We start from the raw sequence: 15,736 nt of genomic DNA, 5'->3' as shown, positions 1-15,736 counted from the left end.
GGCACGGGTAGGGTGGTAGACTGAGATCTGAGAGGAGATGTAGGGTGGTGTTGAGCCATGGAGTGCTTTGTGGATGAGGGTAGTAGTATTGTACTGGATTCTGGAGTGGATGGGTAGCCAGTGTAATGGCTGGCACAAAGGTAGAGGCATCGGTGTAACGGTTGGTGAGGAATATGATCCTGGCAGCAGCATTCAGGACAGATTGGAGCGGGGAGAGATTGGTAAGAGGGAGGCCGATTAGTAGAGAGTTACAATAGTCCAGGCGACAATGAATAAGTAAAACCGTAAGAGTTTTTGCAGAGTCGAAAGTAAGAAAAGGGCGAATTCTAGAAATGTTTTTGAGATGCAGATAAGAGCCAGTGATCGGATGTGGGGGGCGAATGAAAGCTCGGAATCAAGTATGACTCTAAGGCAGCGGGCATGTTGCTTTGGAGTAATGGTGGAACGGCACACGGAGATGGCAATGTCAGGCAAAGGTAGGTTAGTAGAGGGAGAGAACACGAAGAGTTCAGTTGTTGACAAATTCAGTTTCAGATAGAGGGAGGACATGATGTTAGAGACAGCGGTAAGACAATCACTGGTGTTTTCTAAAAAGGTCGGCGTGATATCAGAAGTGTATAATTGGGTGTCGTCAGTATAGAGATGGAAACCAAATCTACTGATTTTGTCCAATAGGGGCAGTATACAAAGAGAAGAGGTGGGGGCCTAGGACTGATCCTTGAGGAACCCCTACAGTAAGGGGAAGGTGAGAGGAGGAAAAAGCAAAAGATACAGTGAAGGAGCGGTCAGAGAGATAGGAGGAGAACCAAGAGAGAACGGTGTCCTTGAGGCCGATGGAGCGGAGCATAGTGAGGAGGAGCTGATGATCCACAGTGTCGAATGCTGCGGAGAGATCCAAGAGAATTATGATGGAGTAGTGACCATTAGATTTAGCTGTTAGTAGGTCATTAGAGACTTTAGTGAGGGCAGTTTCAGTAGAGTGTAAAGAGCGGAAACCAGATTGAAGAGGGTCGAGAAGAGAGATAGCGGGTAAGACAGGAGTGGACCAGGCGTTCGAGGAGTTTAGAGATGAAGGGAAGATTAGAGACAGGTCTATAATTAGCGGCACAGTTTTGATCGAGGGATGGTTTTTTAAGTAATGGATGTATGATGGCATGCTTAAATGAGGAGGGAAAAATACCGGAAGAGAAAGAAAGGTTGAATATTTTTGTTAGCTGAGAGGTGACCGCCGGGGAAAGGGACTGGAGGAGATGTGATGGAATGGGGTCACTGGTGCAAGTGATTGGGCAAGAAGATGCAAGGAGCCTGATTACTTCTTCTTCTGTAACTGGTTCAAAGTCAAAGAGTGAACTAGATGCAGTGGGGGAAGGAGGACAGTACATGTTATGAAAGGGATTGAAAGATAATTTCCTATCGAATGTGGTCAATTTTTTCTTTGAAGTAATTGGCCAGATCGTCAGTGCGGAGATCCGTGGTTGGGGCCTGCACTCTTGGGTTGAGTAGGGACTAGAAAGTGTCAAAGAGACGTTTAGGGTTATTGAACAGCGAGGTGATGAGGGTGTTGAAATAGGTTTGTTTGGAAAGGTGAAGGGCAGAGTTGTATGTTTTTAGCATGAACTTATAATGGATGAAATCTTCGGGTAGATTTTCTCCACAGACATTTGGCGCACCTGGAGCACCGCTGCAGGAAATGTGTTTGCAGCGTGTGCCACGGTTGTCGCCGTCTGTGCCGAGTTGTTCTATGTATAGGAGGTGCAGCTTCATCCAAGGCACTTCACAGGGTTTCATTGTAATGCTTCAAAGCAGATTCAGGACATGAGATGGAGGAGATTGGGGCCAATGAGGACTGCAAGTTCTTCATAAGTTTCTGGGTGTTAATGGCCTGTATGTTTCTATAAGTGTGGAAAGTGGGGGTGACCTGAGCGGAATGGCAGTTCTTGATTGAGAATGAAAGAAGGTTGTGGTCAGAGAGCGGGAGAGGGGAGTTTGTGAAATCATCCACTGAGCAAAGCCGGGAGAAGACCAAGTCGAGGGAATTTCCATCTTCATGCGTTGGAGAGTTAGTATGCTGCGAGAGGCCGAAAGAGGAGGTTAGAGATAAAAGGTGAGAAGCAGATGGGGAGAGGGGAGAAGCAATGGGGATGTTGAAATCACCCATGATGAGGGGGGGGGGGGTCACAGGAGATAAAGTGTGGAAGCCAGGTGGCAAAGTGATCCAGGAACTGATAAGAGGGGCCGGGAGGACGATACACCACCGCCACTCCCATGGAGAAGGGGATGTAGAGTCTGAGAGCATGGACCTCAAAGGAAGGGAAGACTAGTGAGGGTACTTGGGGGATAACTTGGAAGATACATTTGGGTGAAAGGAGCAGACCAACGCCTCCACCTGCTCTGTTGTCCGATCTTGGGGTATGAGAAAAGTGTAGTCCACCATATGAAAAGAGCAGCAGCAGCGGTGGTGTCTGACTGCTGGATCCAGGTTTCAGTAAGAGCCAGGAGATTAAGAGAATTAGAAAGGAAGAAGTCATGAATGAAAGGGAGTTTATTACACACAGAGCGAGAATTCCAAAGGGCACAATTGAAAGAGACAGAAGGCATGCATCGAATATTAATAAGGTTAGAGGGGTTTTTGAGTGTAGCAGTTGGGAGGTTTGACTGGCTAGAACTTGGGGGGCCGGGGTTGGGAGAGATGTCTCCAGTGACTAGGAGAAGGAGGATAGAAAGAGTGAGCAGATGGTTAAGTGATTTGTAAAGAGCGTCTCTTGTGTTGGATGGTGGGACTGAATGGATCTGCGCTGTTAAGCAATGTAAACAGAGCATGAGTGCTATGCATAGGAGAGGCAAGGACAGAGGGGCCGATATGGATGGAGTGTAAAGAGTTTATGCAAGGGCGGTGAATGTGAGAGAGTGCAGTAGCCAGGATATAGATTATACAAATACATATGGTGAGTATTTGTTCTGTTCCAAATGAACAGGGATTAGATTTAGATTGTCTTACAGGTCTCCTTCCCTGTCTAACTGCCATGTTATAACTGCCAGTACTTAGAAAATCTACTTTGAATAATTGTATACGAATTATAGTGCACGAATGCGTCCCCAAAGTATGTCTACATTTATAGAAGGCTAACTCTTAGATCTCACTTTTTTTCTTCCCCCTCTCGTTAGCAATCAATCTAACTCAGTTGAGACAGCAGGACACAATAAATGTAGTGAACAGAAAAACAAATGTCCAGGTCTACATGGATCATAAACCGCTTTGAAAACAGTTATGTGATCTCTCTGCATGAGGACAAGCAGAAGTGAGTTAAATATCTATAAACAAAAACAATTGCTTACTAAGATTGCTAACAAATCTAGAAACATGCAGAATTCAATGCCGAAGATAGAATGACTCAAATACCAATCGGGCTGCTTGCTGTCAGGGACTGGAGCAATAGACATGCAGGGTGTTTAAGTTCAGAGAATGAATGATAAGATACAAAATGATTTCCAAAATTTTAAACATCCCAAGGAGCACTGTGCAAGCGATCATATTGAAATGGAAGGAGTATCATACCACTGCAAATCTACCAAGACCCAGCCGTCCCTCTAAACTTTCATCTCAAACAAGAAGACTGATCAGAGATGCAGCGAAGAGGCCCATGTTCACTCTGGATGAACTGCAGAGATCTACAGCTGAGGTGAGACAGTCTGTCCATAGGACAACAATCAGTCGTAAACTGCACAAATCTGGCCTTTAAGGAAGAGTGGCAAGAAGAAAGCCATTTCTCAAAGATATCTATAAAAAGTGTTGTTTAAAGTTTACAGCAAGCCACCTGGGAGACAGGTGCAGCCATTGATCTATTTGCTATATGACTTTTCTGGTTATGCACCAGTTCAGACTATATTGCTGTTCAGTCAGTTTTCCTATATTTACTATGTACTATTTTTTCTGACTTGAACGCCCCGCCCTTCACCATGCTGTGATTTTAATTACATCCAAACACAGTTGGTTCTGAGCTTCCTATAAAAGCAGGCTTTACCATTTTATTAGCCATAGGTAAGTGTTCACACTAGGCAGTCAGCTCAGGTACCTGTTGTGATTTTGCTTTTTGCTCCCTCTAGTGGTCATTAGTGATTTGACTCTGGAGCGTCTGTCTTTTCCTATATCCTCACCTGGGCCGTTAGTTCAGGGGCGTTGCTATATAAGCTCCCTGGACCTTCAGTTCAATGCCTGGCATCGTTGAAATCAGAGCTAATCTGTTGTGCTCTTGTCCTCTGATCCTGGTTCCTGTTTTTCAAGCTAAGTCTGCTTCTTTGCTTTTTGCTTTTGTTTTGTTTGGTATTTTTGTCCAGCTTGTTCCTATCTGTATCCTGACCTTTGCCGGAAGCTCTAGGGGGCTGGTGTTCTCCCCCCGGACCGTTAGACGGTTCGGGGGTTCTTGAATCTCCAGCGTGGATTTTTATAGGGTTTTTGTTGACCAGATAAGTTATCTTGCTTTATTCTGCTATTAGTAAGCTGGCCTCTCTTTGCTGAACCTGGTTCATTTCTGTGTTTGTCATTTCCTCTTACCTCACCGTTATTATTTGTGGGGGGCTTGTATCTTGCTTTGGGGTCCCTTTCTCTGGAGGCAAGAGAGGTCTTTGTTTTCTTCTCCTAGGGGTAGTTAGATTCTCCGGCTGGCGCGAGTCATCTAGCGATCACCGTAGGCATGATCCCCGGCTACTTCTAGTGTTGGCGTTAGGAGTAGCTATTTGGTCAACCCAGTTACCACAGCCCTATGAGCTGGATTTTTGTATCTTGCAGACTTACACGTTCCTCTGAGACCCTGTCCACTGGGGTCATAACAGTATGCCAGGCCAGTATTAAATGTTTAATGCATTGCAGAAGTGGGATTATAAGAAAGAAAATTTTGAGTTTTTTTTTTCCCTCTCTCATTTTTTCTTTTTTTTCTTTTCCCCTTTACCTCAGAGTGGCTTAAGCTTGCTGCAGACATGAATGTCCAGACCTTGATTACAAGTGTGGACCAGCTTGCCGCTCGTGTGCAGGGTATACAAGATTATGTTACCAGAAATCCTAGGTCTGAACCCAAGATTCCGATTCCTGAACTGTTTTCAGGAGACCGATTTAAGTTTAGGAATTTCAGGAATAATTGTAAATTATTTTTGTCCCTGAAACCTTGTTCGTCTGGAGACTCTGCTCAACAAGTAAAAATTGTTATTTCATTCTTACGGGGTGACCCTCAGGATTGGGCTTTTTCGTTGGCGCCAGGAGATCCGGCATTGGCTGATATTGATGCGTTTTTTCTGGCGCTCGGTTTACTTTATGAGGAACCCAATCTTGAGATTCAGGCAGAGAAAGCCTTGCTGGCTATGTCTCAGGGCCAGGACGAGGCAGAGGTGTATTGCCAAAAATTTCGGAAATGGTCCGTGCTGACACATTGGAACGAGTGTGCACTGGCCGCTAATTTTAGAAATGGCCTTTCTGAGGCCATTAAGAATGTTATGGTGGGTTTTCCCATTCCCACAGGTCTGAATGATACCATGTCCCTGGCTATTCAAATTGACCGGCGGTTGCGGGAGCGCAAAACCGCAAATTCCCTCATGTTGTTGTCTGAACAGACACCTGATGTGATGCAATGTGATAGAAAAACCGCAAATTCCCTCATGGTGTTGTCTGAACGGACACCTGATTTGATGCAATGTGATAGAATCCTGACTAGAAATGAGAGGAAAATTCATAGACGCCGGAATGGCTTGTGCTACTACTGTGGTGATTCTACACATGTTATCTCAGCATGCTCTAAACGTATATCTAAGGTTGTTAGTCCTGTCACCGTTGGTAATTTGCATCCTAAGTTTATTCTGTCTGTAACTTTGATTTGCTCACTGTCATCTTATCCTGTCATGGCGTTTGTAGATTCAGGTGCTGCCCTGAGTCTTATGGATCTCTCATTTGCTAAGCGCTGTGGTTTTATTCTTGAACCATTAGAAAATCCTATCCCTCTTAGGGGTATTGATGCTACGCCATTGGCGCAAAATAAGCCGCAGTATTGGACACAGGTTACCATGTGCATGACTCCTGAACACCGCGAGGTGATACGTTTTCTCGTTCTACATAAAATGCATGATTTGGTTGTTTTGGGGCTGCCATGGTTACAGACCCATAATCCAGTCCTTGACTGGAAGGCTATGTCAGTGTCTAGTTGGGGCTGTCGTGGTATTCATGAGGATTCCCTGCCTGTGTCTATTGCTTCTTCTACGCCTTCGGAAGTTCCGGAGTACTTGTCTGATTATCAGGATGTCTTTAGCGAGTCCAGGTCCAGTGCATTGCCTCCTCATAGGGAATGTGACTGTGCAATAGATTTGATTCCAGGCAGTAAGTTTCCTAAGGGAAGACTGTTTAATCTGTCGATACCTGAACATACCGCTATGCGTTCATATATCAAGGAGTCTCTGGAGAAAGGACACATCCGTCCGTCTTCTTCCCCTCTTGGTGCGGGATTCTTTTTTGTGGCTAAAAAGGACGGATCTTTGAGGCCTTGTATTGACTATCGGCTTTTAAATAAGATCACTGTCAAATTTCAGTATCCTTTGCCGCTGTTGTCTGACTTGTTTGCCCGGATTAAAGGTGCCAAGTGGTTTACCAAGATAGACCTTCGTGGTGCGTACAACCTTGTGCGCATTAAGCAAGGGGATGAATGGAAAACCGCATTCAATACGCCCGAAGGTCATTTTGAGTACTTGGTGATGCCTTTTGGGCTCTCTAATGCCCCTTCAGTTTTTCAGTCCTTTATGCATGACATTTTCCGGAGCTATCTGGATAAATTTCTGATCGTTTATCTGGATGATATTCTGGTTTTTTCTGATAATTGGGACTTGCATGTGGAGCAGGTCAGGATGGTCTTTAAAATTTTGCGTGAAAATTCTTTGTTTGTCAAGGGCTCAAAGTGTCTTTTTGGGGTTCATTTTTTCCCCTTCTGCTGTGGAGATGGACCCAGTCAAGGTCCGAGCTATTCTTGATTGGACTCAGCCCTCGTCAGTTAAGAGTCTTCAGAAGTTCTTGGGTTTCGCTAACTTCTACCGTCGTTTTATCGCTAACTTTTCTAGCATTGTGAAACCTTTGACGGATATGACCAAGAAGGGCTCCGATGTGGTTAATTGGGCTCCTGCTGCCGTGGAGGCTTTCCAGGAGTTGAAACGTCGGTTTACTTCGGCGCCTGTTTTGTGCCAGCCTGATGTCTCGCTTCCCTTTCAAGTTGAGGTGGATGCTTCAGAGATTGGAGCAGGGGCCGTTTTGTCGCAGAGAGGCCCTGGTTGCTCTGTTATGAGACCTTGCGCCTTTTTCTCTAGGAAGTTTTCGCCTGCGGAGCGAAATTATGATGTGGGCAATCGGGAGTTGTTGGCCATGAAATGGGCATTTGAGGAGTGGCGTCATTGGCTCGAGGGTGCTAAGCATCGTGTGGTGGTCTTGACTGATCACAAAAATCTGATGTATCTCGAGTCTGCTAAACGCCTGAATCCTAGACAGGCCCGTTGGTCATTGTTTTTCTCCCGTTTTGACTTTGTTGTCTCGTATTTACCAGGTTCAAAGAATGTGAAGGCCGATGCTCTTTCCAGGAGCTTTGTGCCTGATGCTCCTGGAGTCGCTGAACCTGTTGGTATTCTTAAGGATGGTATTATCTTGTCAGCTATTTCTCCAGATCTGCGACGTGTGTTGCAGAGATTTCAGGCTGATAGGCCTGATTCTTGTCCACCTGACAGACTGTTTGTGCCTGATAAGTGGACCAGCAGAGTCATTTCCGAGGTTCATTCCTCGGTGTTGGCAGGTCACCCAGGAATTTTTGGCACCAGAGATCTGGTGGCCAGATCCTTTTGGTGGCCTTCCTTGTCTAGGGATGTGCGGTCATTTGTACAGTCCTGTGGGACTTGTGCTCGAGCTAAGCCTTGCTGTTCTCGTGCCAGCGGGTTGCTCTTGCCCTTGCCTGTCCCTAAGAGACCTTGGACACATATCTCCATGGATTTCATTTCTGATCTTCCGGTGTCTCAGGGCATGTCTGTTATCTGGGTGATATCTGTGATCGCTTCTCCAAGATGGTCCATTTGGTTCCTTTGCCTAAACTGCCTTCCTCTTCCGATCTGGTTCCTGTGTTTTTCCAGAACGTGGTTCGTTTGCACGGCATCCCTGAGAATATTGTGTCAGACAGAGGATCCCAGTTCGTTTCCAGATTCTGGCGATCCTTTTGTAGTAGGATGGGCATTGACTTGTCGTTTTCGTCTGCTTTCCATCCTCAGACTAATGGACAGACGGAGCGAACTAATCAGACTTTGGAGGCTTATTTGAGGTGTTTTGTCTCTGCTGATCAGGACGATTGGGTGACCTTCTTGCCGTTAGCTGAGTTTGCCCTTAATAATCGGGCTAGTTCCGCCACCTTGGTTTCGCCGTTTTTCTGCAACTCTGGTTTCCACCCTCGTTTTTCTTCGGGTCATGTGGAACCTTCTGACTGCCCTGGGGTGGATTCTGTGGTGGATAGGTTGCAGCGGATCTGGAATCTTGTGGTGGACAACTTGAAGTTGTCACAGGAGAGGGCTCAGCGCTTTGCCAACCGCCGCCGCGGTGTGGGTCCCCGACTACGTGTTGGGGATTTGGTGTGGCTTTCTTCCCGCTTTGTTCCTATGAAGGTTTCCTCTCCCAAATTTAAACCTCGTTTTATTGGTCCTTACAAGATATTGGAAATTCTTAATCCTGTGTCCTTTCGCCTGGATCTTCCTGTGTCGTTTGCTATCCACAACGTGTTTCATAGGTCCTTGTTGCGGCGGTACGTTGTGCCTGTGGTTCCTTCTGCTGAGCCTCCTGCTCCGGTGTTGGTTGAGGGCGAGTTGGAGTACGTGGTGGAGAAGATCTTGGATTCTCGTCTCTCCAGGCGGAGGCTTCAGTACCTGGTCAAGTGGAAGGGCTATGGTCAGGAAGATAATTCCTGGGTGGTCGCCTCTGATGTTCATGCGGCCGATTTAGTTCGTGCCTTTCACGCCGCTCATCCTGATCGCCCTGGTGGTCGTGGTGAGGGTTCGGTGACCCCTCACTAAGGGGGGGGTACTGTTGTGATTTTGCTTTTTGCTCCCTCTAGTGGTCATTAGTGATTTGACTCTGGAGCGTCTGTCTTTTCCTATATCCTCACCTGGGCCGTTAGTTCAGGGGCGTTGCTATATAAGCTCCCTGGACCTTCAGTTCAATGCCTGGCATCGTTGAAATCAGAGCTAATCTGTTGTGCTCTTGTCCTCTGATCCTGGTTCCTGTTTTTCAAGCTAAGTCTGCTTCTTTGCTTTTTGCTTTTGTTTTGTTTGGTATTTTTGTCCAGCTTGTTCCTATCTGTATCCTGACCTTTGCCGGAAGCTCTAGGGGGCTGGTGTTCTCCCCCCGGACCGTTAGACGGTTCGGGGGTTCTTGAATCTCCAGCGTGGATTTTTATAGGGTTTTTGTTGACCAGATAAGTTTTCTTGCTTTATTCTGCTATTAATAAGCTGGCCTCTCTTTGCTGAACCTGGTTCATTTCTGTGTTTGTCATTTCCTCTTACCTCACCGTTATTATTTGTGGGGGGCTTGTATCTTGCTTTGGGGTCCCTTTCTCTGGAGGCAAGAGAGGTCTTTGTTTTCTTCTCCTAGGGGTAGTTAGATTCTCCGGCTGGCGCGAGTCATCTAGCGATCACCGTAGGCATGATCCCCGGCTACTTCTAGTGTTGGCGTTAGGAGTAGCTATTTGGTCAACCCAGTTACCACAGCCCTATGAGCTGGATTTTTGTATCTTGCAGACTTACACGTTCCTCTGAGACCCTGTCCACTGGGGTCATAACAGGTACCCATCCGTTTTGAGATTACCTTGATGTTTGGTGGATGGGCTCACAACTTTTGGCCAAATCTTGTGCTAAGAATCTCATGTGTTTTTTCATAAATTTCACAAGCCATTATGCTATTCACATTTCATGTATTGCACATTTCCTTGCCTTAGCACAGTAAATTTTGAGTGCAGCCATTGATCTATTTGCTATATGACTTTTCTGGTTATGCACCAGTTCAGACTATATTGCTGTTCAGTCAGTTTTCCTATGTTTACTATGTCAGCTCAGGTACCCATCTGTTTTGAGATTACCTTGACGTTTGGTGGATGGGCTCACAACTTTTGGCCAAATCTTGTGCTAAGAATTTCTTGTGTTTTTTCATAAATTTCACAAGCCATTATGCTATTCACATTTCATGTATTGTACATTTCCTTGCCTTAGCACAGTAAATTTTGAGTGCAGCCATTGATCTATTTGCTGGGAGACACACCAAACATGTGGAAGAAGGTGCTCTGGTCAGATGAAACCAAAATCGAACTTTTTGGCAACTATGCCAAACGATATGTTTGGTGTAAAGGCAAAACAGCTCATCACCCTGGACACACCATCCCCACTGTCAAACGTGGTGGCAGCATCATGGTTTGGGCCTGCTTTTCTTCAGCAGGGACAGGGAAGATGGTTAAAATTGATGGAGCCAAATACAGGACCATTGTTGAAGAAAACCTGTTGGAGTCTGCAAAAGACCTGAGACTGGGACGGAGATTTGTCTTCCAACAAGACAATGATCCCAAACATAAAGCAAAATCTACAATGGAATGGTTCACCAATAAACGTATCCAGGTGTTAGAACGGCCAAGTCAAAGTCCAGACTTCAATCCAATCGAGAATCTGTGGAAAGAGCTGAAAACAGCTGTTCACAAACGATCTCCATCAAACCTCACTGAGCTCAAGCTGTTTGCCAAGGAAGAATGGGCAAGAATTTCAGTCTCTCGATGTACAAAACTGATAGAGACATACCCCAAGCGACTTGCAGCTGTAATCGCAGCAAAAGGTGGCGCAATAAAGTATTAAGTTAAAGGGGCCGAATAATACTGCACGTCCCACTTTTCAGTTTTTGATTTTCCACAAAAATGTAAAATAACCAATAAATTTCATTCAACTTCACAATCGTGTTCGACTTGTTGATTTTTCACCAAAAATTTACATTTGGTATCTTTATGTTTGAAGCATGATATGTGGCAAAAGGTTGAAAAGTTCCAGGGAGCCGAATACTTTCGCAAGGCACTGTAGATGTTGTCTGGATTTTCTCAAACGTCTTCGTCTGTCTGTGACTTTTACAATATTTCTTTCAGGGTATAGACCAGCTCCATATTAATACTAAAAAGACATATGTGAGGGGTGATGAGCGGTGTAAAGAGGAGATTCCTACAGATAACCACACAGGTGAGTAGTGACCACTAAATGCAGAGAAGTAACAGGTTATATTCCAGTCACAGGCTTGTAGAATAACTTTAGACGTTTGAGTTTTTTTCGGATGTGTTCACATAAAACTTTTGCTGTGGATACAGGGGCTGATTCTTTATGGATTTACTCAGGGCTATTCTCTTTACATTTTTACAATGTGCTAAGAACCACCACACAGGTAGTCACTTCCTACCTACCTTTTGTACCTCCTGCCTATCTCTATCGCCACAGATCGCTCTTACTGGTGATTCAGCTTTTCTTCCACTGTGCTATGTTGATGGGTCGTGACTGCCTATGTCCTGCTGACTTGACAGCTTGCTTCCCGTAATTAAACTGTCATTCACCATGAGATCGAAAGTCATGCCTTGTCAACAGAGCAGCCAAGAAGAAGAAGAAAAGGTGCTCACTGATGTGGAGCAGCTGAATCACTGGCAGGAACAGTCGGTGACCACTCTGAACCAGCGCCGAATACAGGTAATTGCCTATGTTAGCAAATACCTGCCTGTTTAGTTTATAGGCCCATAGAAAAAAAAGAAAAGAAAAAAAGTAAGTCTTGGGACGATCTCTTCAAAATTGGCACCAAACACACCAGTCGTTAATGAAGTGGGAGTTAAGTAATGCTGAATTCATTCAGACGTGCACACGCTATTTCTTCAGTGGTACGCGCTTCTTTGCGCCTTGCCAAAAAATGGTACCTAAGTCAAGGACAGATTGAAGCAACATTTCTGATGGGTGTAAGTTATTCCCCTAACAGTGAATTTGGTGGGCACCAGCAAGCCCTGTTCCTGCTTCACCCACTTTGGCAGACCTTCCTTAGACAGGAGTGAAAATGCCAAAAAGTTCCTCAAAAAGTTTGTGACTTTTCAAGTTTTTTTTTTTTTGTATACAGTATTTTGTGCTAATGTTTCTCCACTGCATCCAGAACATGTTTTTGAGCTGCTGCAGAGGTCACTGTGCACAATGGATGTCTCTGAACATATTAGGAAGCTTTTGTGTCGGTAACCTCTGATATGTAAGACAGCAACATTCCCAGCCACAGCCTTCACTGCTATTCACAAGAAAATTTTCTCACCCTAAAAACCTTAATAACATTCTTCTTTACATGTACTGGCACATATATACTGATGTATACAGATATCTCTATATGTCAGTACATTATAAGATAAAATAGAGACATAAAACAATTATAATAAACATGACATACTTTGTGTAATCGTAACAACCTATAGAATACAGCAAACAATTTATTTATGGTGATCGATAAATACTGTGACTAAAAATGGTTGAACTTTTTTATTCATCTCCGTTTGAATAACTATAAAGTAAGCACATCATGCAGAAATTTGTTTTCTAAAAATGGATCCACACTGTATCCGAACCCAGAAGGACCTCAATGTTCCTTTTGAATCTTCATCTGAGATCTGTGTGTCATATGAGTGCTTCTTCACTGTGCAGTTGATAGCACTGTAAAGTTTCTACTCACTAAATTGTGTTTGAGGTAGACATAGAAATCGGTTTAAGTAAAATGTCCAGGCTGGTTTATTAACAATGCCACAAGGAAAGGAAATAAATGGCCTTTCAGTGAAGGCAAAACAAATGGTCAGAACAACGGCGCTTTAGTGATAGTCTAGGACACTCAGGCTGGATAACATCCTGTATACCAATTTAGTCTGGAGACATCACACTGGAGGCCTTCTTACCTCCACACATTGTGCAATAATGATACAGCTGGAATTCCTTTATTTTCCTCAAAAAAATGCCCGGGGGAAGGGAAATGTGAGCCCTTTGCACGCCCTATTAACACACTCAGCACCATACATGCTGGAGCTTGCTTCTAAGCTTACATCAGTGTGGACAACCACTTCTGTATTGCATATCTCCCGTCAATGATATGTTCGGCAACAATCTTACATACTCTCACCTCTTCCCAATGTCTGGTGGCTTGGCACTTTCTACCATTGTACAGTGAACTTTTGACACAGCATCAGCATTGCCATTTAGTTTTTTGGGCCTATGCCTAAAATCCTAAAGAGCTAAGAACCACCTGGTCACTCGGGCATTGTTCTTGTTCTCTCATGTACACCTCAACGAGGCATGGTCTGACACTAACCTGAGCTTCCTGCCTAATAGGTAGTATCTTAAAGTGTCCAACGCCCACATTATAAACATCCTTATCAACGATGAAGTAGTTCTTCTCGCAGGACAGTTTTCGACTCGCGTACATTATCGGGTGTTCTTCACTGTTCACTAACTGAGACAAGACTGCACCTAATCCAACATCTGATGCATCCATCTGGAGCACAAACTCCTTGGAGAAGTCCAGAGCTACTTACACAGACTGCTAACAAAGGGATAACTTCAGTTCCTAGACTGCTGTCTCCGCTTGGCCATAGCCGACTTCGTACCCTTAAGGAGGTCTGTCAGAGGTGCCGTTATCATGGAGAAATTAGGAATGAACCAACGGTAGTAGCTCATGATGACCAGAAACAGTATGACCTGCTTATTTTGCAGCGGTTGTGGCCAAATTTGGATTGCGTCAACCTTATTCACTTGTGGTTTGATCTCGCCCCTCCATATGACATAGCCTAAGTACTTGGCTTCTTCGATCCCCATGGCACATTTCTGGTTGATGGAAAACCCTATCTTCCTTAAATCATTACTTATAGCCTGGACTATGCTTAGATAGCATCATGAATCCTAGCTTAAAATCATGATGTCATCCAGGTAAGCTGCAGCGTTCATCTTATGGGGAGATAGGATTCGGTCCATGGCTCTCTGGAAGGTGGCTGGAGCTCCTTGATACCCAAATTGCAACCTAACATACTAGAAACAACCATCTGGCATTGAAAAAGGCCGTCTTCTGGACGTTTAGATGTCTTCTATACTTTATATACTTTAGACGTCTTCTAGATGAGATCTGGACTCTATGCTTCTCTTAATACATCCTAGAACCGTGTTTGCCTTTTTTGCTGCTGCATCACACTTTTGACTCCTGATAACCAATAAACTGTAGGAGAAATCAGCACAAATAGGGTCTTATCCGAGAAATACAGTTAGTTTAGCACTCAGATTAAACTCACTTGTTCAATCTGTTAAAGACGCATATAATGTAGAAAATCAGCTGCAGCGGATCCTTGTGGTTTTTCCTGAAGAAGTTATATACTTCAAAACGCGATGAAATAAACCACCACCTAACTGTGCCATACTGGAATATACGTCTCCATTCTGTCAGCAGCGCGGAATATTGTCCACTAACTCCCTTTACAGTCTGACTTTTGACTCACGTGCAGTCTATGATATATTGAGAATACTAATAGATCACAGAGTGCACATGAGTCAACAGTGTGATGCAGCAGCAAAAAAGGCAAAGAGGATGTATTAAGAGAAGCATAGGGTCTAGATCACGTGAAGTAATTATCCCCCTCTACTCCTTTTTGGTCATGACGCATCTGTAATACTGTATCCAGTTCTGGGCAAAGCATTTTAAAAAAGACATTGAAAAATTGGAGCAAGTTCAGAGAAGAGCTACAAGGATGTTGAGCTGACTGCAAAATATGTCATACAAGGGACAGTTAAAGGAGCTTGAAAATAAGAAGACTAAGAGGAGACTTAATAGCTGTATACAAATATCTGAAGGGATGCCTGTCATGATTCCCAATGGCAGGGAATTTGTCAACATAACACGGGCAAAAACAGGACGAGCTCTAGGGTGATGGAACCTGAGCTGACCGCGATCCTGAACCTCAACACTCAACTAACAGTAGCTGGGGGACGTGCCTGGGGGGCCCATAGACGTCTCGCGCCAGCCGGAGATCTAGCTTCCCCTATCAGAAGAATAACAGACCTCACTTGCCTCCAGAGAAATATTCCCACAGAGATAGCAGCCTCCCACATATAATGACGGTGAAATGAGAGGAAGGCACAAACGTAGTTATGAAAACAGATTCAGCAAAATGAGGCCCGCTTAAGCTAGATAGCAGAGGATACAAAAGGTGAACTGCGCGGTCAGCTGAAAAAACCCTTCAAAATACCATCCTGAAATTACTTGAACTCATGTGCCAACTCATGGTACATGAGTGGTAATTTCAGCCCACTAGAGCAACCAGCAGCAGAGAATTACATATCTGCAAGCTGGACTAAAAAACATGAAAGCAATCATGAAACAGGGAAATACAGACTTAGCTTGTCTTGAAGGCCTATGAGCAGGTAACAGAGACACACACTGATACATTGATAGCCGGCAAGGGAATGACAGGAAAGCCAGGTTAAATAGGAAACACCCAGCCACTGATGGACAGGTGGAAACCAGAGACCGCAACCCACCAAAGTCACCCAGTACCAGTTGTAACCACCAGAGGGAGCCCAAAAACAGAATCCACAACAGTACCCCCCCCTTGAGGAGGGGTCACCGAACCCTCACGAGAACCCCCAGGGCGATCAGGATGAGCTCTATGGA

General features: G+C 44.7%; 1 protein-coding gene across 2 annotated transcripts in view; it reads left to right on the top strand.

Moving 5' to 3' along the window:
• Positions 1 to 15,736, top strand: part of LOC143767225 (uncharacterized) — a 385,097-nt gene that overhangs the window by 347,380 nt on the left and 21,981 nt on the right. For both annotated transcript variants that reach the window (XM_077255388.1, XM_077255387.1), the window contains one exon: positions 11,169 to 11,259. In XM_077255388.1, the coding sequence (XP_077111503.1) occupies positions 11,169 to 11,259 (91 nt within the window). The remainder of the gene's footprint in view (positions 1 to 11,168; positions 11,260 to 15,736) is intronic.

Source organism: Ranitomeya variabilis, chromosome 4 (genome assembly GCF_051348905.1).
Source record: "Ranitomeya variabilis isolate aRanVar5 chromosome 4, aRanVar5.hap1, whole genome shotgun sequence".
NCBI classification, from domain to species: Eukaryota; Metazoa; Chordata; class Amphibia; order Anura; family Dendrobatidae; genus Ranitomeya; species Ranitomeya variabilis.
Note: the sequence above shows the minus strand (reverse complement) of the source record. Positions and strands in the feature narration are given on the sequence as shown.